This window comes from Sardina pilchardus, chromosome 24 (genome assembly GCF_963854185.1).
Source record: "Sardina pilchardus chromosome 24, fSarPil1.1, whole genome shotgun sequence".
NCBI classification, from domain to species: Eukaryota; Metazoa; Chordata; class Actinopteri; order Clupeiformes; family Clupeidae; genus Sardina; species Sardina pilchardus.
The window spans coordinates 26,717,040-26,742,495 of record NC_085017.1 but is presented as its reverse complement, the minus strand read 5'-3'; the positions used below and the strand labels follow the sequence as shown (position 1 = coordinate 26,742,495).

The following is a 25,456-nucleotide window of genomic DNA, read 5'->3' as shown; positions in this document are numbered from 1 at the left end:
GCAATGATAAACCTTCTGCTGATTATGCTTTTTAATCCATGATCTCCATAATGTCATATTAATCTTTAGTGTGTGAGACTCTTGTCCTGGTACCATGCCTACACCTCATTCAGGTAAGCCTGCTCATGTTACATCTTTAGTGAACTCAAAAATTATGCTCTCTCACACACATCACAGTCATCTCATTTGATTTCTGGAGTTGGGCAGACTGGACATTCTAAACCCTTTGTTGCTACCTCAGATTTAGATCACAATTGTTGCCGTGACAACTTATGGAATGTTTACTTTATGACATCATGAAATTCCATTCCAAATTTGACAGAGAAGAATCTTCAGTGATCCCAGGTCATTTGAGGTTTGGTTTGGTTGGAGGTAGGTTTAGTTATCATTAGCTTATCAGGTGTATTGAATTCTTTGAAAACATCAAACCTGAGAGTTTCACTCAGGATGGATGATCCATTGGCTGGAAGTAAGTATATATTTCCAATTCCAATGAATTTAGAGATTGAATTTACAAATGTAATGTATCGATTGTCTACATGTCTTCATTATCATTATGTAAATTATGTTTGCCTTCAGGTGAGCCACATGGCAAACTTCCAGGGGGCAATAGCATGGACCCAGCTTTGGCACACATGGTAAGAATTTAAAAGGCATATAAGGGCAAACACCATGAGGAATGTAAGATGTAAAATGATAACATGTAAAATGTTGATACAATGCTGAGTTGGTTATCCTTCTATCTAGTGGTTTCAACTAAGGTAAACATTTGGTTTGGTGTTGGTCAGTATATTAGAAATGTGTGTGGAATAGCCCAAATCCCAATAACTGTTCCCAATACCACTCCAATAACAAAATGGTCAAATATTGTTTCCACTTTACAAACAGACATATATTACGTTTTTAAAATTATGTAGCCTACGCTATCTCAAGCCAAAATGTATGTCTTTAGTGCTTGACCTATGAAAAATCAGTTCTATCATTACTATGGATACCGGGGAAGAATTATCACAAGAGATAGCAGCATTGTCACATGTTAGTTTACTTATACATTCATAGCAAACCTGAGTACAGGTGGTTCTGATCACACATCACAACACTGGAGAGGGAAACAGAGGTTCCAGATAAAGTGTACGTTTATAAGGAGTCCCTCTGCTCCTCTTTTCAGGAGATGGCTGTAGCTGTTAGCTGTCCCACAAGGAACGAAAATGAGCCATTGGACTTGGCTGTGCTGCAGAGGATGCTAGCTGAGAGTGATGCTCGTGCAAAGTACTGGAGCACAGTCACAATGGTATACTGTAGTTCATCCATCCTACCCATTGAGAATATCTGATAGAAATGTATTTTTGGATAAAACTTTGGGTCAATATGATTTATCATTTGTGTTCTTTCTGTAGGATTTAATGAATACCTGCACCAAAGTCATGCAGTCGGCCGACCGTGACAGGCAGTGGTTTGTCCTCATGGTTAAGCAAATTGAGAAAACCATGGGAACTACGGTCCACCTGCAGGACGATAGAAAGTCCCACAGCCAGGTGAAATTTCCTCAGAGAATAGTCATTTTACAGCTCAAAGTTACTTGTAAGGATCACTTGAGGTAAAACAAATTTTCACAAAAATGTCTCTGCAGGAAACACATATTTGTTGTCCATCTACTTCGATGGTCAGTGAATACAAGAAGACTGAAGCTGATGACGAGAGGTGATGTACTGTATCTGTTTTCACTGATTGATCATGAAAAACATGTTCTTTTCCCTAGTGTACTGACATGCTTGCCATTGCTATCTCCAGATATGGTCTCAGGGATCTTGTGGAGGACTGCAGGTCTCGTTTGGGCAGTTTGGAGCAAATGGTGAGGCAGTTTACAGACAAGGTGGAAGTAGCTCATCCACCTCCAGCTATGACCATTGGCAATAAGGACAAGGAAGTGCCACTCTGTCATTACTTTAGAGAGGAGAGCAGCTCAACTCAGGCATTACTAGGTCAGTTGCCTCGTTTTTTAATCATTTTGGGGAAATATTTATCGAAACATACAGAAATGTAAATTTTACTATGTTTTTCCCTCAGGAACGCGTGCAGCCGTGGGCAGTACCAAGGAGAGCAATACAAGCATCCATGACACCTGTCACATAAAACAGTGCAAAGATGCAGCCGTACGGGTGTGTGATGTGCTTCAGGTTTACTAGCTGAAGACCAACCTTACATCAAATAATTAGGATAGAAATTACACAGATGCAAATTGTAAATATTGTATCATTTCCAATATTTGTTGTGTCAGGTTCCGAAGGAGCTGTTTGATGCAAAAGTGGGAGGCAAGGAAAACTTGCATCACTCTCCAGGCCTTCTCACCAAATGTGAGGTGATGGAGGCAAACGTGTCCACCCTCCCTTCCCTTGATGACCAGCTGATCTCTGCAGCCATGCTGGTAGGCATGCACCTTCTTATGCATCCCATAGTCTATATATGTCATGTCTTGGGATCACATTTGTTACTGTAGAGCAATAATTAAGCTATGAGCCTGATGTCATCACACGTATGGACTGGCAGAACCTGATGACTCGGTACAGATTTCTATGCACCAAAGGAACTGTTCTTTAATTGATCAATGATTGTTTTATTTCTCTTTTCAGCAGGTCGCTGCTACACCTGGCAGCAGTTTTGAGATGACAGAGCATGGGGTTTTGTCTGATTCTCAACTGTGCCCAACAGCCGTGATGGTAAGAATGTGTTTTGATTTTGGAGAAGTCTTCATTTGAATATAACGGAGCACATGATCTGAGACTGTTAGAAGAAATAGTAGCCTAATTGATATTAACAGCAATACATCATGTATAGGCCAAGTCCTCCTAGAATTTGACCAATTTCCCTTCTACAAAAAATAGAGGTTGTAGAGGTAATATTAGTGTAGTAGATTGTGTTATGACATAGGTGTTGGGTTATGCATATTGGAAATGTTATGGTTCAGAAAATAAAACCCTTTTTTATGTGTCCTTTCAGCAGGCCACTTCTATACCTGATTCTCTTCTGGGTCCTCCAGCTGTAAGAATGCTATTTTTAAAGCCATCTTGCTTCAGGTTCACTTGCTACATGTACTGTGCTCTTTAAATTGATTATTTTCTCAATTATTTTGTCAACAGACGTGTGAGCAGCATTGTGAAATGATCACAGAGACAGAGGACCAGGAGAACAGTGAGGAACGTTCTCAGCATGCTGGTGGAGACATTGTGGAAAACAATGTTTGCAAAGACCTTGCAGTTGCTGAGAGCATCACACCTGAGGTGGAGGAGGTAGCAGAGGCCACACTGATGTCATCAGACGTTCTGCTGTCAACACCAACCACACAGGTAGGAGGGACATTTCTTATGGAGAGCACTTCACAGTAACACTTTCAATATTATTCTTACTTAAAAGTGTTGACAAAGGCGTCTGTTTGCAGAAGTAATATATTAGTGTAGTAGATTGTGCTGTTGCATTGGTGATTGTGCAAGTTGGAAATGTTATTGTTTAGAAAACAAAAACAAAGCCTTTTTGTAAACCTCTTTAATGTGAGATGTATGAGTGATAGGAATTGTTTTTGCAGCCACACACAGATCTGATTGGGACCCAGGCTGACGTGCTGGATGGTGCTGATGATGGCCTTGAGCTGCTAAAGTCTGCAGCAGTTAATGAGAACATGGGAGACGGCACTTCAGAAGCTCTACAGCAACTGCAGCCTGTTGATGAGAACATGGGAGACGGCACTTCAGAAGCTCTACAGCTTTTGCCTGATCCTGAGGACCTTTGTTCTATTAACCTTAGCATCCAGCTAGTCTGTATCCAGTATATTAGGATTGCTTGCCCATTACTTTGTGTACTATGATATTTATGCAGAGAGACTGATGACATAATTTACATAATAGAATGACAGAACCTGATGGCTTGATACAGATTTCTGTACACACCAAAAGACATGTTACTTCATGCACCAATGATTGTTTTATTTCTTTTTTCAGCAGGCCACTGCTACACCTGACAGCAGATGTGAGTTAATGGAGGTTCTGGTGTTGACTGATTCTGAACTGGACCCTTCAGATGTACCAGTAAGAATGTGTTTTGGTTTTAGAGAAGTCTAAATTAGCTGTTGAATCTACATTCCCATGCAAATGATAGAATGCCATGAACCACCAATTTGTTTCAATGTTAGAATAAGTGGTGTGTTTTGTTATTTATGTGTCTGTTTCTTAATGAAAGTCCTCAACAAAGAGTGCAATTGACTTACTACACCAATTTCCCTAAAACAAGGCAGCCAGCTTCACTTTTTTTGTAAACCCCTCTAATGTGAGATGTATGAGTGATAGGAATTGTTTTTGCAGCCACACACAGATCTGATTGGGACCCAGGCTGATGTGGTGGATGGTGCTGATGATGTCCTTGAGCTGCTAAAGTCTCCAGCAGTTCATGAGAACACGGGAGAAGAGGCATCATTAGCCCCACAGCAGCTGCAGCCCACTGGAACTGTAAGATGCTCACCTCCATTATGTTCCTTATGTCAACTTTATCCAGCTAGTTTGTGTATTTCACTTGTCATGACGACTTGCACATTACTGTTTTTCCTGCTGTATTATCAATGCCGAGAGACTGCTGTCATATATTAAGTATAGTATAGCAGAAACTGTATACACACCAAAGGAAATACTGGTTATTTCAGATCAATGTTTCTTTCTCTCTCTGTCTTATATTGTTTTTGCAGCCACACACAGATCTGATTGGGACCCAGGCTGATGTGGTGGATGGTGCTGATGATGTCCTTGAGCTGCTAAAGTCTCCAGCAGTTCATGAGAACATGGGAGAAGAGGCATCAAAGGCCCCACAGCAGCTGCAGCCCACTGGAACTGAAATTATCTCAGAGACAGAGGCCCAAGAGAACAGCGAGGAACGTTCTCAGCAGGCTGGTGGAGACATTGTGGAAAACAATGTTTGCAAAGACCTTGCAGTTGCTGAGAGCATCACACCTGAGGTGGAGGAGGTAGCAGAGGCCACACTGATGTCATCAGATGTTCTGCTGTTAACGTCAACCACACAGGTAAGAGGGACATTTCTTATGGAGAGCACTTCACAGGGATACTTCAAAATAATTCCTACTTAAAAGTGTTGACAAAGGCGTCTGTTTGTAGAAGTAATATTAGTGTAGTAGATTGTGTTGTTGCATACTGTAGGTGGTTGTGCATGTTGGAAATGGTATTGTTTAGAAAACAAAGCCTTTTTGTAAACCTCTTTAATGTGAGATGTATGAGTGATAGGAATTGTTTTTGCAGCCACACACAGATCTGATTGGGACCCAGGCGGATGTGGTGGATGGTGCTGATGATGTCCTTGAGCTGCCAAAGTCTCCAGCAGTTCATGAGAACATGGGAGAAGAGGCATCATTAGCCCCACAGCAGCTGCAGCCCACTGGGACTGTAAGATGCTCACCTACAGTATTCCTAATGCTGACTTTATCCATGGCTATGGCTATGGCTATGGCTATGGCTATGGCTATGGCTATGGCTATGGCTATGGCTATGGTTATTTAGCAGACGCCTTTGTCCAAAGCGACATACAAATGAATAGCAATACAAATTAAATAACAGTGAACAATTTCAAAAAAGGGAGAATAGCAATATTATCAATACAACAATCATTTAAGCACTAATCTAATGAGAAATAAAACAATGAAATGACAAAAGCAATCAAATAAGTCACTCAGTTAATTATCTAATAACAATAACTATAGCAAGGTATGGCTAAATTTAAGGACAATAGCAGAATAAATGTAACATTTTAACAATGGACAAATTATAACAAAACAAAACTATTATACAAACCATAACACATAACAAACACTCAAAAGACTAAGTGCATATTAAACAAATATGCCTATCCATATATATAATATCCAGCTACAGTAGTTTGTATATTTCATGTCGAGAGACTGCTCTCATTATAGGTATTGTATAGCAGAAACTGATTTGCATACACACCAAAGGAAATACTGGTTATTTCAGATCAATGTTTCTCTCTCTCTCTCTCTCTCTCTCACTTTTTTCATTCGGCCACTGACCAGAGCAATAAAATGAGTGTGGAGACGAAAGCTCATGAGCTGAAAGTGGATTCCAGTCAGACCTCACAGCCATCTCCTAACCATCAGCAAGTTGAGGTGCAAAACCTGGTGCACTCTGTGGTCAAGGAATTGTGGGTGATGCACGACCTTGGAGGAGAAGGTCCAAGGGTTCTATCTGGAAAGCACAAGCCAGTTCCATCTGAACTTTTTATACAAAGTTTAACCTGCGCTCAACATCTCACGATGACCACCAGGCGCAATTACTGCAAGGTTAGATCTTATAACAATACGAATGAATTCAGTTAAATCCATCAGTTGCATTACTATAATTCATTAACACCTTTACACTAGTCCTGTTATGATTTCTGGATTTCAACATGATGTCTCTTTGTGAAGCATATCTATGAACTGTGCTGGGAGATGCTTTTGGATATCTTTCCCGACGATTCAAAACCCGCTTGGTGCAGGCCAAAACCTAAGTTTGATATGAGCAAGATAAAATCCTTGCGTGATGTTCAGGTAAGTTTCACAAAGCACAGAATCACTGATCTGTTATAGCAAATGTTAACATGGATTATGCCATGGTGCAATTCACACCAATCCCATCAAAATAAGAACAATGTTACATTACATTACTTTTGGCTGACACTTTTAAACCAAAGCGACTTACAACATGGTAAAACATTTTAAGCTTTTTAAGAGCAATTCTAACAACAGTTTAAGAACAATTTAAAAGGGTGCAGTAAAAGCTTCTATGTTACCGAAGCTTGTATTATTCTTTTTAACCTCACTGTTTGTCACATTGTCATCGTATAGGACTACGTAACCAGAAAGGTCTTCAGACTGTGTGGAATGCCAACTCCAAAACACATGGAAAAGACACAGTTTCATATTGAAAACGAAATTACTAAGTCTATAACCTTATATTGGTAAGTTTTTCACAGTGCTACAATACTGATTTCAGAGGTTAATGAAGTTAGAGACAATCCATATAAACTCAGTATTTTATTCCTCCAGATCAATTAAATGAAAATGAGAAAGAAGACATCAACATGAAGATCTGGTTTGATAATCCACATGTGGCTCATACTTTTTCACCTGAAATAAATATTTGCACCAGTTGACTGTTCTTTTTATGTTTAAGTGATTATACAAATGATGTATTACTTGTTTGTCTTTGTATACATTAGTATGCAAGTATACATTATAGAACATGTATATTTATTGAGGTATTCAATGTGCAAGGCCAGTCTTTGTTAACAGTATTGCCTCTTTTCCACTGCCGAGCTAGCCCTACTCTATTCAGTTAGATATACCGCGACACAGGCCCCAGCTCTCTCTCCCACTCACTTCCTGTCTCACTCTACTACCCTATCTGATTAAAGCCCCCCATGACACTCACACACACTCTGTGTTCATAGGGAATATTCATACCATTAAAGCAATAGTTCGGAATTTTGGACATAGGACCTCATTTCCAACTTAGTCGAGGTGATATAGGTCGGTGAAGACCATTTTCAGTGAATTTCTGCCCTTCCTTGAGTTGCAGCGTTCATCTCGTGCTAACGTAGGTGCCGAGATAACGCAAGTCAACGGTAACATCCAGCCTGCCTCTGAAAACACTCCACAGAACACCCGAAACAAATAAATTATAACGTCAGACTATCGATGCACATGCCACATGTTGATAGAACAATGTTAGAAATAAAACTAACCTTGCATCGCATTGCAATAGCCTACTTTGTTCCCTGTATGGCAGTGGCGGAATTGATATTGAGAAACTAGTCCCTCAAATTGTAATAAATCATTGAGTTGCAAGGTTAGGTTTATTTCTAAAATTATTCTATCAACACGGACATGTATATCGATAGTCTGACATTTTAATTGACTTGTCTCGGGTGTGCGGTGGAGTGAGTAAGACTGTTGTTGATGTCAGACTGATGTTACCATAGAAATGCGGTAGCTCAAAACCAGCGTTAGCAAAGGGGGACGCTGCAACTGAAGGAAGGGGCTAAACGCGATAAAAACGGCTTCCACCAGGACCCAGCCGTGGCGCAACTGGCTGGGGCACCTGCACCGCACGCCGGCGACCCGGGTTCGATTCCCGCCCCGAGGTCCCTTCCGGATCCCACCTCGACTCTCTCACCCATTCGCTTCCTGTCTCTCTCTACTGTCCTGTCAAAAAGTCCAAAAAAAAAAAAAACTCTTCCACCGACCTATATCACCTCGGTAAAGTTGGAAATTAGGTCCTATGTCCAAAATTCCAAACTATTCCTTTCACCTAATAGGCAATTCTGAGGTTAATATACTGTAGATGCTCACATATCGGGGGGTATCCCTGGGAATTATAGCCAGTTCAGATCATGTCATATATCGTGCATAAATGGTACCCTGGAAATCCAGAGTTCTCATGAGAGCACAATTTGAATTGTGTCTGCAAGATACTCTGGCCACGAGCAATGATGCACGTTACATTTACCCCAACTATCTGTGGTAACCAAAAAAGGTGCGGGCGAGCTGAACTGATGATGACAGTCCAGAATCAGTCAGGTCGTAGGTCGCAGTGGTAGGTCGTAGGTCGTAGTGTTATCCAATGCATGCTTGGTGCCATCCCTCGAGCTGGGCCATTTTCATTATTCATAAAAGATTCCAGGGCCTGGTTTACTACCAGGCTACATAAATGGAACCATATACAGTACTTACACATAACAATAGGACCCACAAACACACAAGTACCCTTTATGGGTTAGAGGGTTTTGAATTTATTTTTATAAAAGAGCATTGTAACAGCACATAACGGCAGCACACTCTCTGCACTACTCGTACACACCTTTACAGTCTATGGTACACACACACACACACACACACACACACACACAGGTACATACGTACACATAACACACTGCTGTTACCTCTTACATCCTGACATTCATCCACAGACATCTGTTCATAAACCCCTTGAAATCACTGGACCCTTCTGACAAAAATCATCATCATGAGTGCTTTCATCTGCCTTCAGTTTGAACTCTGCCGCGATGATGTGTCCATCTCTGTTGTGGTCCTGATTATTAGTGGGCTTGCTGTAAAGCAAGCCCACTAATAATCTAATAATCGTCCATTTTTTTAAGACGCCTCTTCTCCTAGATAGTTTGAGCTATCGACGCCGTTCCAACACTAAAACATCAGGCCCAATCCGGTGTAGCTTGCTTGTTAATGTCGGATGGCTGCCGGTTGGTGTTTTTCCGATATTCACGTTTTTCGCCGGTTGAAATGAATGGGGAAATATTTTTTTGTTGTTTTTGGCAGCCTTTTTTTTAAGCATTGTTGAAATAATATAAGTCATTAGCTAAGTTAGCTAATCAACCTGGTTAGCATAGCTAGCATGGTTAGCATAGTTAGCATTTTAAGCAAAACTGCTAGAAATCATCAGCTAAGAAATCATTAGCCAAGTTCGCTGATCAACCTGTTTAGCATAGTTAGCATTTTTGCATAGTTAGCATTTTTGGTCCTTGGACATGCACATTTCTAGTTGAACATGTTCTCGATGAGACGGTTAGGATCAAAGCCAGGAGCCAGGCGACCATGATCTTCATTCACCTGTCTAATATCTAATAATGTAGTCTGAGAACTACACACACACACACACACACACACACACACACAGACACACACACAGGTAAATGAGTTAGAAATAAAATATAAAATCGCTGTTGTTTTGCTTGAGTTTCATCGAAAACAGTAATATTTCCTCCCGCCCACAGTGTCCCTATCCGCTATTGCAACCTTGCAGTTTCTGCAGGAGACGATCGCTCCTTGTTTACATCTGGAAGTCTGAGACGCGTAAGGAACAAGAGGAACCACGCTTGCAATTTATATATTTATATACAGTATAGCCTATGTACTGTATAAATATACACGCTAAAGCTGTCGGGGAAGCTCTGCAGAGAAATATGCAAGCATAAAACCAGAGATGAAATCGCCAATCCTGCATAGTTCCTCTTTAAGAGTCATTGCATGAGAAAACCAGGCAGAGGTGGGAAGATGGGGGTCGGCCAAATCGGCTCATACTTTGTATATGTGATAAGTATGTGGAACTATGAACAGCCATATACTGTTCTTAAAACCCTCCAGCTGTTTTTTGTTATGGAGTTCTGGGACCCCTCTCAGAGACCCTCAAAAATCCAACAATTCATGGCTGAAAATGACTGAAATTGCCATTTCTACTCTGATTATCCTGATAAAGATATGAACATAAGCTTTATATTTCCATAGAGCCTAGGTAGCATAGTTTTAAAGACCAAAAGGTGCACCGAGGGGTTATCTATCTACACCACTGAAAGCAGAATTTTCCTCCCTCTAAATTTCGGTCATTTTTAAGAAGCATTATCTCGTATTCGCAGTGGCTTTGGTGGATGGTTTTACTGTTGCTGGAGAAAGGAACATCTACTGATTCAAAAACAATTGTCGTCTAATTGGGCCACACATAATGTGTGCCGTGCCAGGAGGGTCTTTAGCAGGATTTGTCGTGTTTTGGCCTATGATAAACCATATTCAGATTGCCATCACATGGCCATACCATGGCATTACATCACAAACAGATGTAATGCCAGATGTTTGCGATGTAATGGCATGGTATGGCCACTCGGTGGCGATCTGAATAGTCTAGTTTCAAATGTATGACAACCAAGAACAACAATGCATGCAGAGGTCTGCACTCTTTGAGTGCTTTCTAGTTAATTAAAGCTTTCTTCAACAATTTCTCATACAGTGACACAAAAATTGACCATAAATTACCCTATAGTGAGATATTATAACCTGGTTTATTATACTCCAAAACCCGAAAAAAACCCGTAAAGACCCTCCTGGCACGGAGCACATTATGTGTGGCCCAATTAGACGACAATTGTTTTTGAATCAGAAGATGTTCCTCTGTCCAGCAACAGTAAAACCATCCACCAAAGCCACTGCGAATGTGAGATAATGCCTCCTAAAATGACCAATTATAGAGGGATGAAAATTCTGCTTTCAGTGGTGCAGATAACCCCCTAGTGCACCTTTTGGTCTTTAAAACTATTCTACCTAAGCTCTATGGAAACATAAAGCTCATGTTCATATCTTTATCAGGATAATCAGGGTAGAAATGGCAATTTCAGTCATTTTCAGCCATGAATTGTTGGATTTTTGAGGTTCTCTGAGAGGGGCCCCAGAACTCCACAACAAAAAAGAGTTTGAGGGTTTTAAGTATATGGCTGTTCATAGTTCCACATACTTATCACATACAAAGTATGAGCCGATTTGGCCGACCCCCATTGTTGCGGTGGATACTTAGGCCACCGAGGAGCACAGGGAGGGAGCAACGCTGACGCGCAAACAGTCTTGTTCGGAGTTCTGTCGTTTATTAGCAAAGTTTAAAAACATCCAAAAATTCATGTTAAAATGTAATCCAAATATCCGTGCAGTGCCAGTGCTAGTGCCAGTAGAACGAGAGATTAAACGATGGTACAAACTGATACGGTCAACGAAAAGTGTGCTCTCCCTACTGAGCCCCTCTCCAATACTGCGATACCAGTGCCCAGGTGCCTATATTGGTTAATTGGTTCCCACACCCTGCACTCACGTGACCCACACACCGCGGGTGGATACCAAAACCCCACACAGACTCAGTCAAGGCATATGGCCGCTACATTCCAGCCCCTAATTATTACAACCATGTACCAATGTAATAATTACACACAACACACATAACGTCCATGTAAACATAATCCAACTCCTGCGGAATGTGTCCTTTTCTTGACAGGTCAAAGTCAGTCTGAGGCCAGAGGTTCAAGCACATAGCCCGTCAGAGTAGTCTTTACCACCACTCTCTGTCCTAAGTGAGTAAAGTATGGTCAGTCATGTCAGTTATATGGTCAGAACAAAACAAGATCTTCAGGCTTGGGCCTCTTGCAAAAGACACAACTTTGTCATTGGTCTGTCTATGAAGTTAGTCTTGGTCTTAATCTGAACCCTTCGGACAAGACCTCTTTGTCAGGGAACTATGCAGCTCGGAACGTACATTCTGCAAGAGCAGGTGGATTACAACACCATAGCCATCCTCACTTGCATCTGCAAAAGGATGTAACTGTGCTGTGATTATTTCTCCAAAGTCTGGTGGTTTTAAGCGTCTTTTAATGTAGAGCTGTTCTAAATGGCTCAGCTCTTCAAGCCACTGTGTCCATTCCAATGCAGCTGACGATGGTATAGGATCGTCCCAACCAAGCCCCTTCTTACACAGCTGCTGCAGAATGATCCTAGCAGTAAGGACGATAGGACTCAGGATTCCTAAAGGATCGTAAATTGGACTCACAATGGAGCGGATGCCCCTTCTCGTTGGAGGCCTTTCTTGCACCGTGATCTTATGTGCGTTATCTTCTGCACATTTCCTCAAAGCAAAGTTAGCACAACTTGGCGATGAAGTTGCGCTGAAGAGATTCATTCTTAAGTCCACCAATTCGCGAATCAGCTCTTTAGGTACTTGTTCTGCATATCCTTTTAAGACAATGTCATTCATGAAGTCTATATGCTGTTCCCGAAAAGACACGTCTTTCTTGAATCTCCTTCGTAGCCTTACAGTACGCTGATCTACATCCTTCCTGTTTGGTATGCTTACTTGACCATCTCTCATGGGCAAAGCGATCTGATAATGACCATTCACCAGCTTAGCAGAGTCTTTTACAAGCTCCGTAAATCTTTGATCTTCTCTTGACATGCCTTGCTGTTCATCATGGCTGCACTCTGGAAAGTCAGTCTTAAACTGCTGCTGCCGAGGTTCATCAAGATTCACAACAGAGATTCGGTTAACCGTTGCTGTGCCGAGATCGCCGCCATCTCCTCCAAGTGGTCCATTGACGGTCCATCCCAGAATGGTCTTGATGGCGTAGGGTCCGTCATCAATGCTGCGAATCACCTCTAGGGGTTCCAGAGCCCTTGGCACATTAGTGCCTATCAACAGTTCAACTTCAGAGTTGATTTGTGGTAAAGTGACGTGCCTCAAGTGAGGCCATCTTTCGATATCAGTCTGACGTGGGATGTTATTTCCATTGACAGGCATTTTTTGCTGCGTAAAAGTACAAGGTAATTGGCAGAACACGTCGCTATCCAGACCAGCCACCTCTAGCCCAGTGACGACATAACTGTCAGTGACCTTCTCTTGACCCATTGTTCGTAACAGAATATGTCTCTTCTTCCCTGAGAGGTTGAGTTTATTCATCAAGTTGACGGTGCAGAAGACGGCGATGCTGCCTTGATCTAAAAAGGCATAAGTTGTCAGAATTTTGTCACTTTTGTTGGACTTAATCTGCACCGGCACTATGGGAAGTTTACATTCACTTTCACCAGCCCCAGTCAAACCACTGGACACAAAGGTTTTGCTCACTGCAGCACATAATGCCTCAGTCTCAGATTCGTTTTGCCTTTCATTTGATTGTATGTGAAGTATTGTAGGATGCCTCAAACTACATGCATCACAGGACAGACGCTTCCTACAATCCTTACTTATGTGACCTCTACACAGGCAAGCAAAACAAACACCCTTTTCCTTTAAGAAGGCGATCTTTTCTCTGTGAGACCTTTTATTCAGTTGGGGGCACACGTCCAATTTGTGTCCACTTCCGCAAAACAGACAGGCATTCATGGGTGGGTCGTTATCTGGAGTCCTTTCCCTTGTTTCAACAGTATTGACAGTCGTCGCAAAACTACTTCTATTGGGTCGAGCCCGGGGGGCAGAATAGATTTGGTCCAGCCCTTTACTGGACGTTGGCGAGGAGTCTTGAATCTTTCCGAATATTGGATCATTTACAATTTTTGCTTGTCTTTCAATAAAATGAACAAGGTCACTAAAAACGGCCCTTTGGCGGCGTCTTTCCTGTATCTCACAGGCTACTGTTCTCCAGCGATCTCTTAGTTTATAAGGCAACTTTCTTATGATGGCAAGCATGTTAGCTGGCACATCCAATTCATACATGTATTGTACATCGTTCATCATATTACAGCAACCTCGGAGAAAGAGACTGTAATCTTGCAGCGCCTTAACGTCCTCTGTCTTAATTGGAGACCATTGTAGAGCCCTTTCCATATAAGCAGCTGAAATGGACTGCTCGTTGCCAAAATGTTCTTGCAACAGCCCTTTTGCTTGAACGTATCCTCTCTCAGGATCAGCGTACAGACAACTTCTTACCAGTTCTCTTGGGCGCCCTCTAGTAAACTGTTCAAGAAAATATAAGCAGTCACTGTAGCTATCCGACTTACTTTCAATTCCATTCTCGAAGGCCCTCATAAAGGAATGATACTGCAGTGGGTCGCCTTCAAAAACTTGAATTTCTCTCTTTGGCAGAGAGGATGCTTGCTGTTGTTGCATCAGTAACGTGGTTATTACGTTTTGCTTGTTCACGAGATCAAAAACTGTACTTTGACCAGTGTTGTCCAGCAGACTTTCAGCATTGCATGTGCGTTGGTTCATGCTCTGTGACTGATCATGTGGGCCAATGTGAAGATTTGGCTGCGGCTTGTCGTGTTCTGAGAAAGAGAACTGAACTCTAGAGTCTCGGTTGACCATTTTGCTTTTTGTCCTGGTGGCTGGGTCGCCACTCCTGTTTGTGGCCTGCATGACCACTTTCGGTGGCTTAGATGTCCAAGGGATGAATGAGGCCGCATTTGCATTCAGTGGGTTTACTTGAATTCGTCTCGAATATGAATCCTTAGGTTTTAACCGTTTAGAAGTGCTCCCACTGGTCACACTAGCAGATTTAAACACGCTTACTTTAGCCATATGTGCAGCAATCTCCTCATCCAGCTTAAGTCTCTCTTTCCGTCTCCTTAACTGCTCTTCTTCCTCTTCAAGTGCGTGTTTTGCTTGTATCATCCTTTGCCGTGCCATCAATGCCGCCAGGTTAGCTTCAGCTTCTATACGGGCAGAAGAGGTGCTTGATGTGGAACTCCTTTGTGAACCGTGTACAGAGCGTCTACTTGGCACATTTGATATGCTGTCTTCTGGTTGCACGTCATCCTGTAACATTAGGTCTATGGGCCTATGTAGGCCTATGTCATGGTCTACGGTCTTTGCTTGCGCCTGACAAAAATCATCTCCTTGAGACACATTGCATATTTGAGGCACAGTTGCAACACAGTCATTTGTAGCAGAGACATACATTGTTTCAACAGGATTAGAATTGATTTTCACCTGATCAACATCATTTTCCTGAGATGCATTACTCATTTGAGGCACACTTGTTGCCACGCCGTCATTTGTAACGAAAGTGGGCAATGTTTCAACAGAATCACGAGTCTTTTCATGTTCATTTAACCACATCAGCACGTCATCTTTAAATGCGCTGGTATAGCTTTTTATGCTTGAGAACCATTCATTGTGAGTTGTTTTCCTATCGTCAGGCAATAAAGGAATTAATGAATCGTGAAACTCAACGGCAGATTTATATAATTGTGTTAGAGTTGGCAACTTAGTTTTCACTTGTGGTGCATTTTCGTTTCGTTTCATAAGTTCTTTCATTGCTGGAATCAACGCTTTGATTTTATCTACATGTTTTTTGCGATCCTTCTGAAGATTTTCAATTTGTAATGCTAATGCCTTTTCAGTGGGTTTTATTTCACGTTTAGCAAGCACTGCATCAAAAACGTTTTCGCTGGAATCGCCTGTTTCACTCATGTTGCCGTTTGTCGACAGTTCATCTGTTTGCAGTAGGCTATAGCAGTAGCTACAACAAGTTCAGCTCTAAAGTCAATTTTACGTTCGAAGAGTTCAACACATCCACAAACTTCTCAGGCAGGCTGTAGCTCTCCAACGGACTCACCACGAATCAGCAGAACGGCGTTAGCCAATGCACAGCTTGAATAAAGTGTTTTTTATAGGCCTACCAGTCTGGAGTTCGCGTTGCTGTAATCCTTGGACTTGAAGTTCTTTGTCCATACATCCAACTGTTCCTGTTTCCAACAGCATTAGACAGAAAACCCAATATCCTTATTCAGCCGTAGGCCTGTCGTCTTAATCCACAAAGAACGTTCGCGATACTTGTTGGGCTACAAACTTAGCTGCACGTTTTCGTTGACATTGTTGCGGTGGATACTTAGGCCACCGAGGAGCACAGGGAGGGAGCAACGCTGACGCGCAAACAGTCTTGTTCGGAGTTCTGTCGTTTATTAGCAAAGTTTAAAAACATCCAAAAATTCATGTTAAAATGTAATCCAAATATCCGTGCAGTGCCAGTGCTAGTGCCAGTAGAACGAGAGATTAAACGATGGTACAAACTGATACGGTCAACGAAAAGTGTGCTCTCCCTACTGAGCCCCTCTCCAATACTGCGATACCAGTGCCCAGGTGCCTATATTGGTTAATTGGTTCCCACACCCTGCACTCACGTGACCCACACACCGCGGGTGGATACCAAAACCCCACACAGACTCAGTCAAGGCATATGGCCGCTACACCCATCTTCCTACCTCCTGCTGGTTTTGCCTGGTTTTCTCATGCAATGACTCTTAAAGGGATAATCCGGAGTGAAATGCACTTTAGATCAATTTTTCGGACTATTGGGAGTACATACGTTGAGTTGACACCAAAATCATGTCATTCGGATGTATTTTGAGAAAGTTCGAGTTCACCGTTTTTAGCCAAAACTCGTTAGCCTGGAAGTGACCGGGGCAGGTCCTTTCGCCACTACAAAACGCTATTTTTATACCTCTTCTACTGTTCCAAACAACACTACACTTACGTGGTAGTGAGTAGAGGGTCCCTAAAGCCAAACCGAAGTATCCCCACGTCTTTATGTGGTCGGATAGAGAGTCCAGAATGAATTTAATCGAGTCAGTACCTTCCGGAAATGCCGCTGCGGTAGCTGCGCAACGCTTCAACAACACTTTACTAACATTTCCGGAAAGGTACTGACTCGATTAACTTCGGTTTGGCTTTAGGGACCCTCTACTCACTACCACGTAAGTGTAGTGTTGTTTGGAACAGTAGAAGAGGTATAAAAATAGCGTTTTGTAGTGGCGAAAGGACCTGCCCCGGTCACTTCCAGGCTAACGAGTTTTGGCTAAAAACGGTGAACTCGAACTTTCTCAAAATACATCCGAATGACATGATTTTGGTGTCAACTCAACGTATGTACTCCCAATAGTCCGAAAAATTGATCTAAAGTGCATTTCACTCCGGATTATCCCTTTAAATAACATTGATTGCATGTGTTCATCCCATTCAAGTAATTTATCATTGTCCGTTTTTTACGGTGGCCCTGAAGTGCAAAACACAACACAAATAAGACAACACAACACAAATAAGACAACACAACACAAAGAGAGAAATCACGGCCCCAAAGTGCACAACACAACACAAAAAGAGACAACACAACACAAAGAAGAGAAAAAACGGCCTCGAAGTGCACAACACAACGGCAAATCACACAACACAACACAAAAAGAGACAACACAACACAAAAAGAGAAAACACAACGGCAAATCACACAACACAACACAAAAAGAGACAACACAACACAAAAAGAGACAACACAACACAAAAAGAGAAAACACAACGGCAAATCACACAACACAACACAAAAAGAGAAAACACAACGGCAAATCACACAACACAACACAAAAAGAGACAACACAACACAAAAAGAGAAAACACAACGGCAAATCACACACCACAACACAAAAAGAGAAAACACAACGGCAAATCACACAACACAACACAAAAAGAGACAACACAACACAAATAAGACAACACAACACAATTAGAGAAACCTCGGCCCCGAAGTGCACAACACAACGGCAAATCACACAACACAACACAAAAAGAGACAACACAACACAATTAAGAGACAACACGGAATACCTTCGGGCCACATGAATCGTCGCTGGGACACGTAGCCTACGTAGGCCTACAGCCCGCAGAAAATAGCATGCTGGGTCTTCACATGTCCATAAGAACCCACAGTAATGGAATATCCACGTTGTGTTTTATTCATAATATGTTTGATGTATAATCCAACTCACACAAAAGCAACAAGTTTGAAACAAATAATCAGAAATCAGGAAGTAAAACAGCTTGTAACTCTGTCACCGTTCTAGATACCGTCATATACCATATATGGTAATTTTTTTGTGAGATCCCCCTAGTTACCGTGGTAGCTAGCCTACCACACATCAGAGCGATGGCTTTGCCACACATGTCTTTCTGCGACGAGATATTCAAAACCGGAGGAGATTGGGCAAGAGAGCTGTCAATCAGGCTCCCTAGCTTTGAATGACGACAGCACTAGTCAGCCACATGCCTCGTTATTGAAAACCGGATAATGTTGAAGCCAAGGGGTAGACGATTTCAGTGATATGCGACTTTACTTTATAAACCCTAGTAAAGTCCTCGTAACATTCATTAAAAGATTTAAAGAGACATGCAGGCTGAAATAATTCGAAGATTTAATGGTGCATAGGCTACTGACAATAAAACTCTTACACAAGAACCCCTTTGAGTAGAAGCATAATATTGGTGTCAAAAGAAAGCTAATATTCTGGAGATTTTTGGGGAGCCTGATTGACAGCTCTCTTGCCCAATCTCCTCCGGTTTTGAATATCTCGTCGCAGAAAGACATGTGGGGCAAAGCCATCGCTCTGATGTGTGGTAGCTACCACGGTAACTAGGGGGATCTCACAAAAAATTACCATATGGTATATGACGGTATCTAGAACGGTGACAGAGTTACAAGCTGTTTTACTTCCTGATTTCTGATTATTTGTTTCAAACTTGTTGCTTTTGTATGAGTTGGATTATACACCAAACATATTATGAATGAAACACAACGTGGATATTCCATTACTGTGGGTTCTTATGGACATGTGAAGACCCAGCATGCTATTTTCTGCGGGCTGTAGGCCTAGTACGTGTCCCAGCGACGATTCATGTGGCCCGAAGGTATTCCGTTGTGTTGTCTCTTAATTGTGTTGTGTTGTCTCTTTTTGTGTTGTGTTGTGTGATTTGCCGTTGTGTTGTGCACTTCGGGGCCGAGGTTTCTCTAATTGTGTTGTGTTGTCTTATTTGTGTTGTGTTGTCTCTTTTTGTGTTGTGTTGTGTGATTTGCCGTTGTGTTTTCTCTTTTTGTGTTGTGTTGTGTGATTTGCCGTTGTGTTTTCTCTTTTTGTGTTGTGTTGTCTCTTTTTGTGTTGTGTTGTGTGATTTGCCGTTGTGTTGTGCACTTTGGGGCCGTGTTTTCTCTTTTTGTGTTGTGTTGTCTCTTTTTGTGTTGTGTTTTCTCTTTATGTGTTGTGTTGTCTTATTTGTGTTGTGTTGTCTTATTTGTGTTGTGTTTTGCACTTCAGGGCCACCGTAGTTTTTAGCCGTTTTTGTCTGTATTATTAGCCTAGGTTTTTATATCTGGATAATGCCATTTTCCCGCATTTCTCTTGAGAAACTGCTCTCAATTGTTTGCATGGTGATCATAATAGCCATTATTCTCAATTGGATTGAGATCTGGACTCTGACTGAATCCTCCAGAACATTAACAGTGTTTTTCTCAGGTTTTGCAGCAGTTTGGGATTATTTGGGATGGGGTTTTTTGGCTCTGGACTGACATCTGATTTAGGCGGACATTTCCTGAGGGTAGTGTAATCCTGTTTTGCTGACCTCACCAACCTTAGGACTGCATATTTTTCTTCTTTCGTGTTACTGCTATGCCTGCGAGAATGCTTTCAATAGCCTAATGGATCTGTAAAGTTCTTGAGGTGTCTAATTAAAAAGATGCCGTTGTGTGTTCCTCATGGACAGGCACGGATCAACGGCTAGGGGCCCCACGTGTCTTGGGGGCCCCCATTGGCCATAAAAACAAAAAACAAAACAAACAAACAAACAAAATCAGTAAAGTTTCCATAAGAGAATGAACATTCAACTGAATTGGTCCAAGATAAATATTAAGCAGTAGCAGTACTGATTGGGTAAATATGGCGTAGTTCATGAGGTTACGTTTGTTTTCAAAATAGACGTCATTCACATTACTGGAAAGAAAGAATGAGAGTGAATGTATTTTTAATTTATTTGGTTTTGATTGTATCATATATCTGCACTTGTATTTGCACCATTTTTGCAATAAAAAAAAAAGAAAGACAGAATGAGAGCGGGGCTTGAAAACGAAAGGCTAGAGCTAAAGAAAAGCGAATTGCAAAAGAAATTAAATTGATAGGACTTTTTGAGCCTGCTGAATCCAGTAGATTAAATCAAGAAACAATAACAATGGACGTTAATAGCGCCACTGATATTATGCTGGTTTGCCTGTTCATCAAATTAACGTATAAAAAGTTGTTATTGAAGGAGAGTAGGCTAACATTGCTATTACCTGAAGAAGAGTCAGAATAGCTAGTTATGCTATGTTGGTCATTCGCTACAACAGTTGGCCTATGTTTCTGGAGTGGAACTGTGAATTTAGTCCGTGTGAAGAACGCAAGGCTCTCAACAAGCTCATATCGAGAAGAATGCATGACGGAAATGACTGTGGACTAACTGTGGATAACTTGTAGACCAAGGTAAGAGTTCATTGTCCTTTTAGCTATGTTCGCTATGTCTCTAAACGGCTAACTTGATGGGACAGATGTTCATCATGAGTTCATGTTTTGTTTATTGCTACTGTAGGATAGCCTATCAACGATTGCATTCCATGCTACAGTCAATGTTAAATGCCTGTCTTTGTGGATTTAAAGATTGAAAAAGGCGGCAAAAAAGTGTAGGCTACCCCTACAGGAGGAGACAAGCCACCTTCAGTATGAAAGCTCGGGCCGAACTGCAAAAAAGGTGGGCAAATTAGCAAGTGCAGCTGTCAAGTGTGTTTTGGGGGGGTGGGGGGCCGGCCATCCGCCCCTGCTCATGGAATCAGTGGGCTTGGTCCTGATCAGTAACATTTCAAACCAAGCTATTTAAATCGTTCTACCCTCTCCAAATGAGAGCCATTCATCTTTAGGGCAATGATAAACCTTCCGCTGATTATGCTTTTCAATCCATGATCTCCATAATGTCATTAATCTTTAGTGTGTGAGACTCTTGTCCTGGCACCATGCCTACACCTCATTCAGGTAAGCCTGCTCATGTTACATCTTTAGTGAACTTAAAAATGATGCTCTCACACAGACATCTCATTTGATTTGGGGAGTTGGGCAGACTGGACATTCTAACCCTTTGTTGCTGCCTCAGATTTAGATCACAATTGTTGCCATGACAACTTATGGAATGTTTACTTTATGACATCATGAAATTCCATTCCAAATTTGACAGAGAAGAATCTTCAGTGATCCCAGGTCATTTGAGGTTTGGTTTGGTTGGAGGTAGGTTTAGTTATCATTAGCTTATCAGGTGTTGATGCATTGAATTCTTTGAAAACATCAAACCTGAGAGTTTCACTCAGGATGGATGATCCATTGGCTGGAAGTAAGTATATATTTCCAATTCCAATGAATTTAGAGATTGAATTTACAAATTTAATGTATCATGTCTAGTGGATTGTCTACATGTCTTCATTATCATTATGTAAATTATGTTTGCCTTCAGGTGAGCCACATGGCAAACTTCCAGGGGGTAATAGCATGGACCCAGCTTTGGCACACATGGTAAGAATGTAAAAGGCATATAAGGGCAAACACCATGAGGAATGTAAGATGTAAAATGATAACATGTAAAGTGTTGATACAATGCTGAGTTGGTTATCCTTCTACTGTATCTAGTGGTTTCAACTAAGGTAAACATTTGGTCTGGTGGTGGTCAGTATGTAAGAAATGTGTGTGGAATAGCCCAAATCCCAATAACTGTTCCCAATACCTACTCCAAAAACGAAATGGTCAAATATAGTTTCCACTTTACAAACTGACATATATTAAGTTTTTTAAATTATGTAGCCTACGCTATTTCAAGACAAAATGTATGTCTTTAGTGCTTGACCTATGAGAGATCAGTTCTATCATTACTATGGATACCGGCGAAGAATTAGCACAAGAGATAGCAGCAATTGTCACATGTTATAGTTACTTATACATTCATAGCAAACCTGAGTACAGGTGGTTCTGATCACACATGACAACACTGGAGAGGGAAACAGAGGTTCCAGATAAAGTGTACGTTGAAAAGGAATCCCTCTGCTCCTCTTTTCAGGAGATGGCTGTAGCTGTTAGCTGTCCCACAAGGAACGACAATGAGCCATTGGATTTGGCTGTGCTGCAGAGGATGCTAGCTGAGAGTGATGCTCGTGCAAAGTACTGGAGCACAGTCACAATGGTATACTGTAGTTCATCCATCCTACCCATTGAGAATATCTGATAGAAATGTATTTTTGGATAAAACTTTGGGTCATCATGATTTATCATTTGTGTTCTTTCTGTAGGATTTAATCAATACCTGCACCAAAGTCATGCAGTCGGCCGACCGTGACAGACAGTGGTTTGTCCTTATGGTTAAGCAAATTGAGAAAACCATGGGAACTACGGTCCACCTGCAGGACGATAGAAAGTCCCACAGCCAGGTGAAATTTCCTCAGATATTAGTTCATTTTACAGCTCAAAATTACTTGTAAGGATCACTTCAGGTAAAAAAAAAATTCACAAAAATGTCTCTGCAGGAAGCACATATTTGTTGCCCATCTACTTCGATGGTCAGTGAATACAAGAAGGAGAATGAAGCTGATGACGAGAGGTGATGTACTGTATCTGTTTTCACCGATTGATCATGAAAAACATTTTCTTTTCCCTAGTGTACTGACATGCTTGCCATTGCTATCTCCAGATATGGTCTCAGGGATCTTGTGGAAGACTGCAGGTCTCGTTTGGGCAGTTTGGAGCAAATGGTTAGGCAGTTTACAGAGAAGGTGGAAATAGCTCATCCACCTCCAGCTATGACCATTGGCAATAAGGACAAGGAAGTGCCATTTTGTCATTATTTTAGAGAGGAGAGCAGCTCAACTCAGGCATCACTAGGTTAGTTGCCTCATTTTTGAAAATAATTTTTGGAAATAATTGTCTAAACACACAGAAATGTAAATCTGACTATGTTTTTGCCTCAGGAACGTGTTTGGCCGTGGGTACTACCATAGTGAGCAATACAAGCATCCTTACACCAAGGCAGTGCAAAGATGCAGCCGTACGGGTGTGTGATGTGCTTCATAGGTTTACTAGCTGAAAAGCAACCTTACATCAAATAATTAAGATATAAATTACACAGCTGCAAATTGTATATATTGTACAATATCCAATATTTGTTGTGTCAGGTCCCTGAGGAACTGATTGATGGAAAAATGGAGGGCAAGGAAAACTTGCATCACTCTCCAGGCCTTCTCACCAAATGTGAGGTGATGGAGGCAAATGTGTCCACCCTCCCTTCCCCTGATGACCAGCTGATCTCTGCAGCCATGCTGGTAGGCATGCACCTTCTTCTGCATCCCATAGTCTATGTCATGTCTTGGGATCACATTTGTTACTGTATAGCAATAATTATGTAGGCTGGGTGAACCCTGCCTGAACTTCCGGCGAATTTGGATTTTGCCCGGCAGCTCAGGCTGGAAACCTGCATAATCTATCTCCTCTGTTCCCTGCCAGAACCTTTGACTCCAATCACAAACTAGCTTATCCAAAAGACACACCGGATCGTTGGTCTGATTGGTTGAAGGACTATGCAAGCGCATGGAGTCATTTGAACGATGCCCATTGATCATTGTGCCGTAGAAATAAAGTGCAGCCTCCCCATACTAATGTTCAATCTTAAAAAATTGAGCTTAGTATGTTGATAGCAAGACTAATAATTATGTTATGAGTCTGATGTCATCACACGTATAGACTGACAGAATCTGATGACTCGGTAAAGATTTCCATACACCAAAGGAACTGTTCTTTAATCATTAAAGTTTAATGGATCAATGCTTGTTTTATTTCTCTTTTCAGCAGGCCGCTGCTACACCTGGCAGCAGTTTTGAGATGACGGAGCGTGGGGTTCTGTCTGATTCTCAACTGTGCCCAACAGCCGTGATGGTAAGAATGTTTTTGTTTCGGAGAATTCTTCATTTGTTATTGAATATAACGGAGCACATGATCTGTTAGACTGAAAGAAGAAATATAATGATTGATGTTAAGAGCAATACATCATGTAGGCCTATAGAATTTGGTCAATTTCCCTTATAGAGGTATAGATCCAAAAAATAGAGGTTGTAGATGTAATATTAGTGTAGTACATTGTGTTATTACATTGGTGTTGGGTTATGCATGTTGGAAATGTTATGGTTAGGAAAATAAAACCCTTTTTCTAAACCCCTCTAATGTGAGCTGTATGAGTAATAGGAATATATTTTTGCAGCCACACACCGATCTGATTGAGACCAAGGCTGATGTGGTGGATGATAACATAGTGTACATTTAGAATGACAGAAACCAATGACTTAATACAGAATTCCATACACACCCAAAGAAATGTTATTTCATGGATCAATAATTGTTTTATGTGTCCTTTCAGCAGGCCACTTCTACACCTGATTCTCCACTGGGTCCTCCAGCTGTACCGGTAAGAATGCTATTTTTAAAGCCATCTTGCTCCAGGTTCACTTGCTGTGCTCTTTTAATTGATCATTTTCTAAATTATTTTGTCAACAGACTTGTGAGCAGCGCTGTGAAATGATCACAGAGACAGAGGACCAGGAGAACAGCGAGGAAGGTTCTCAGCATGCTGGTGGAGACATTGTGGAAAACAATGTTTGCAAAGACCTTGCAGTTGCTGAGAGCATCACACCTGAGGTGGAGGAGGTAGCAGAGGCCACACTGATGTCATCAGACGTTCTGCTGTTAACACCAACCACACAGGTAGGAGGGACATTTCTTATGGAGAGCACTTCACAGTAAACTTTCAATATTATTCTTACTTAAAAGTGTTGACAAAGGCGTCTGTTTGCAGAAGTAATATTAGTGTAGTAGATTGTGTTGTTGCATAGGTGGTTGTGCATGTTGGAAATGTTATTGTTTAGAAAACAAAGCCTTTTTTTTTTTTTAAAACCTCTTTAATGTGAGATGTATGAGTGATAGGAATTGTTTTTGCAGGAGCACACAGATCTGATTGGGACCCAGGCTGACGTGCTGGATGGTGCTGATGATGGCCTTGAGCTGCTAAAGTCTGCAGCAGTTCATGAGAACATGGGAGACGGCACTTCAGAAGCTCTACAGCAACTGCAGCCTGTTGATGAGAACATGGGAGACGGCACTTCAGAAGCTCTACAGCTTTTGCCTGATCCTGAGGACCTTTGTTCTATTAACCTTAGCATCCAGCTAGTCTGTATCATCCAGTTTTAGGATTGCTTGCCCATTACTTTGTGTACTATTATA

The 25,456-nt window shown here is 41.5% G+C and overlaps 2 protein-coding genes across 5 annotated transcripts; both read left to right on the top strand.

Moving 5' to 3' along the window:
- The first annotated feature begins 387 nt into the window (after nucleotides 1-387).
- Nucleotides 388-25,425, top strand: LOC134072238 (uncharacterized). 4 transcript variants are annotated; one of them, XM_062528836.1, is made up of 12 exons: nucleotides 388-469; nucleotides 580-638; nucleotides 1,172-1,291; nucleotides 1,398-1,535; nucleotides 1,631-1,701; nucleotides 22,881-23,071; nucleotides 23,158-23,240; nucleotides 23,362-23,508; nucleotides 24,032-24,118; nucleotides 24,597-24,644; nucleotides 24,734-24,940; nucleotides 25,175-25,425. In XM_062528836.1, the coding sequence occupies exons 1-12, from the start codon at nucleotides 448-450 to the stop codon at nucleotides 25,421-25,423; spliced, it is 1,422 nt and encodes a 473-aa protein (XP_062384820.1). In that variant the 5' UTR covers nucleotides 388-447; the 3' UTR covers nucleotides 25,424-25,425. The 4 variants fall into 4 exon arrangements, with proteins under 4 accessions (XP_062384820.1, XP_062384819.1, XP_062384818.1 ...); XM_062528835.1 differs by having other exon boundaries at nucleotides 1,169-1,291; XM_062528834.1 differs by lacking the exons at nucleotides 388-469; nucleotides 580-638; nucleotides 1,172-1,291; nucleotides 1,398-1,535; nucleotides 1,631-1,701 and adding exons at nucleotides 21,465-21,536; nucleotides 21,657-21,715; nucleotides 22,254-22,376; nucleotides 22,483-22,620; nucleotides 22,717-22,790 and having other exon boundaries at nucleotides 24,600-24,644.
- Nucleotides 3,636-7,177, top strand: LOC134072247 (uncharacterized). Its single transcript, XM_062528847.1, has 6 exons — nucleotides 3,636-4,079; nucleotides 4,353-4,496; nucleotides 6,083-6,349; nucleotides 6,476-6,598; nucleotides 6,896-7,008; nucleotides 7,097-7,177. Coding segments are annotated over exons 1-6 (699 nt in total). The 5' UTR covers nucleotides 3,636-4,028; the 3' UTR covers nucleotides 7,098-7,177.
- Nucleotides 25,426-25,456: the final 31 nt, after the last annotated feature.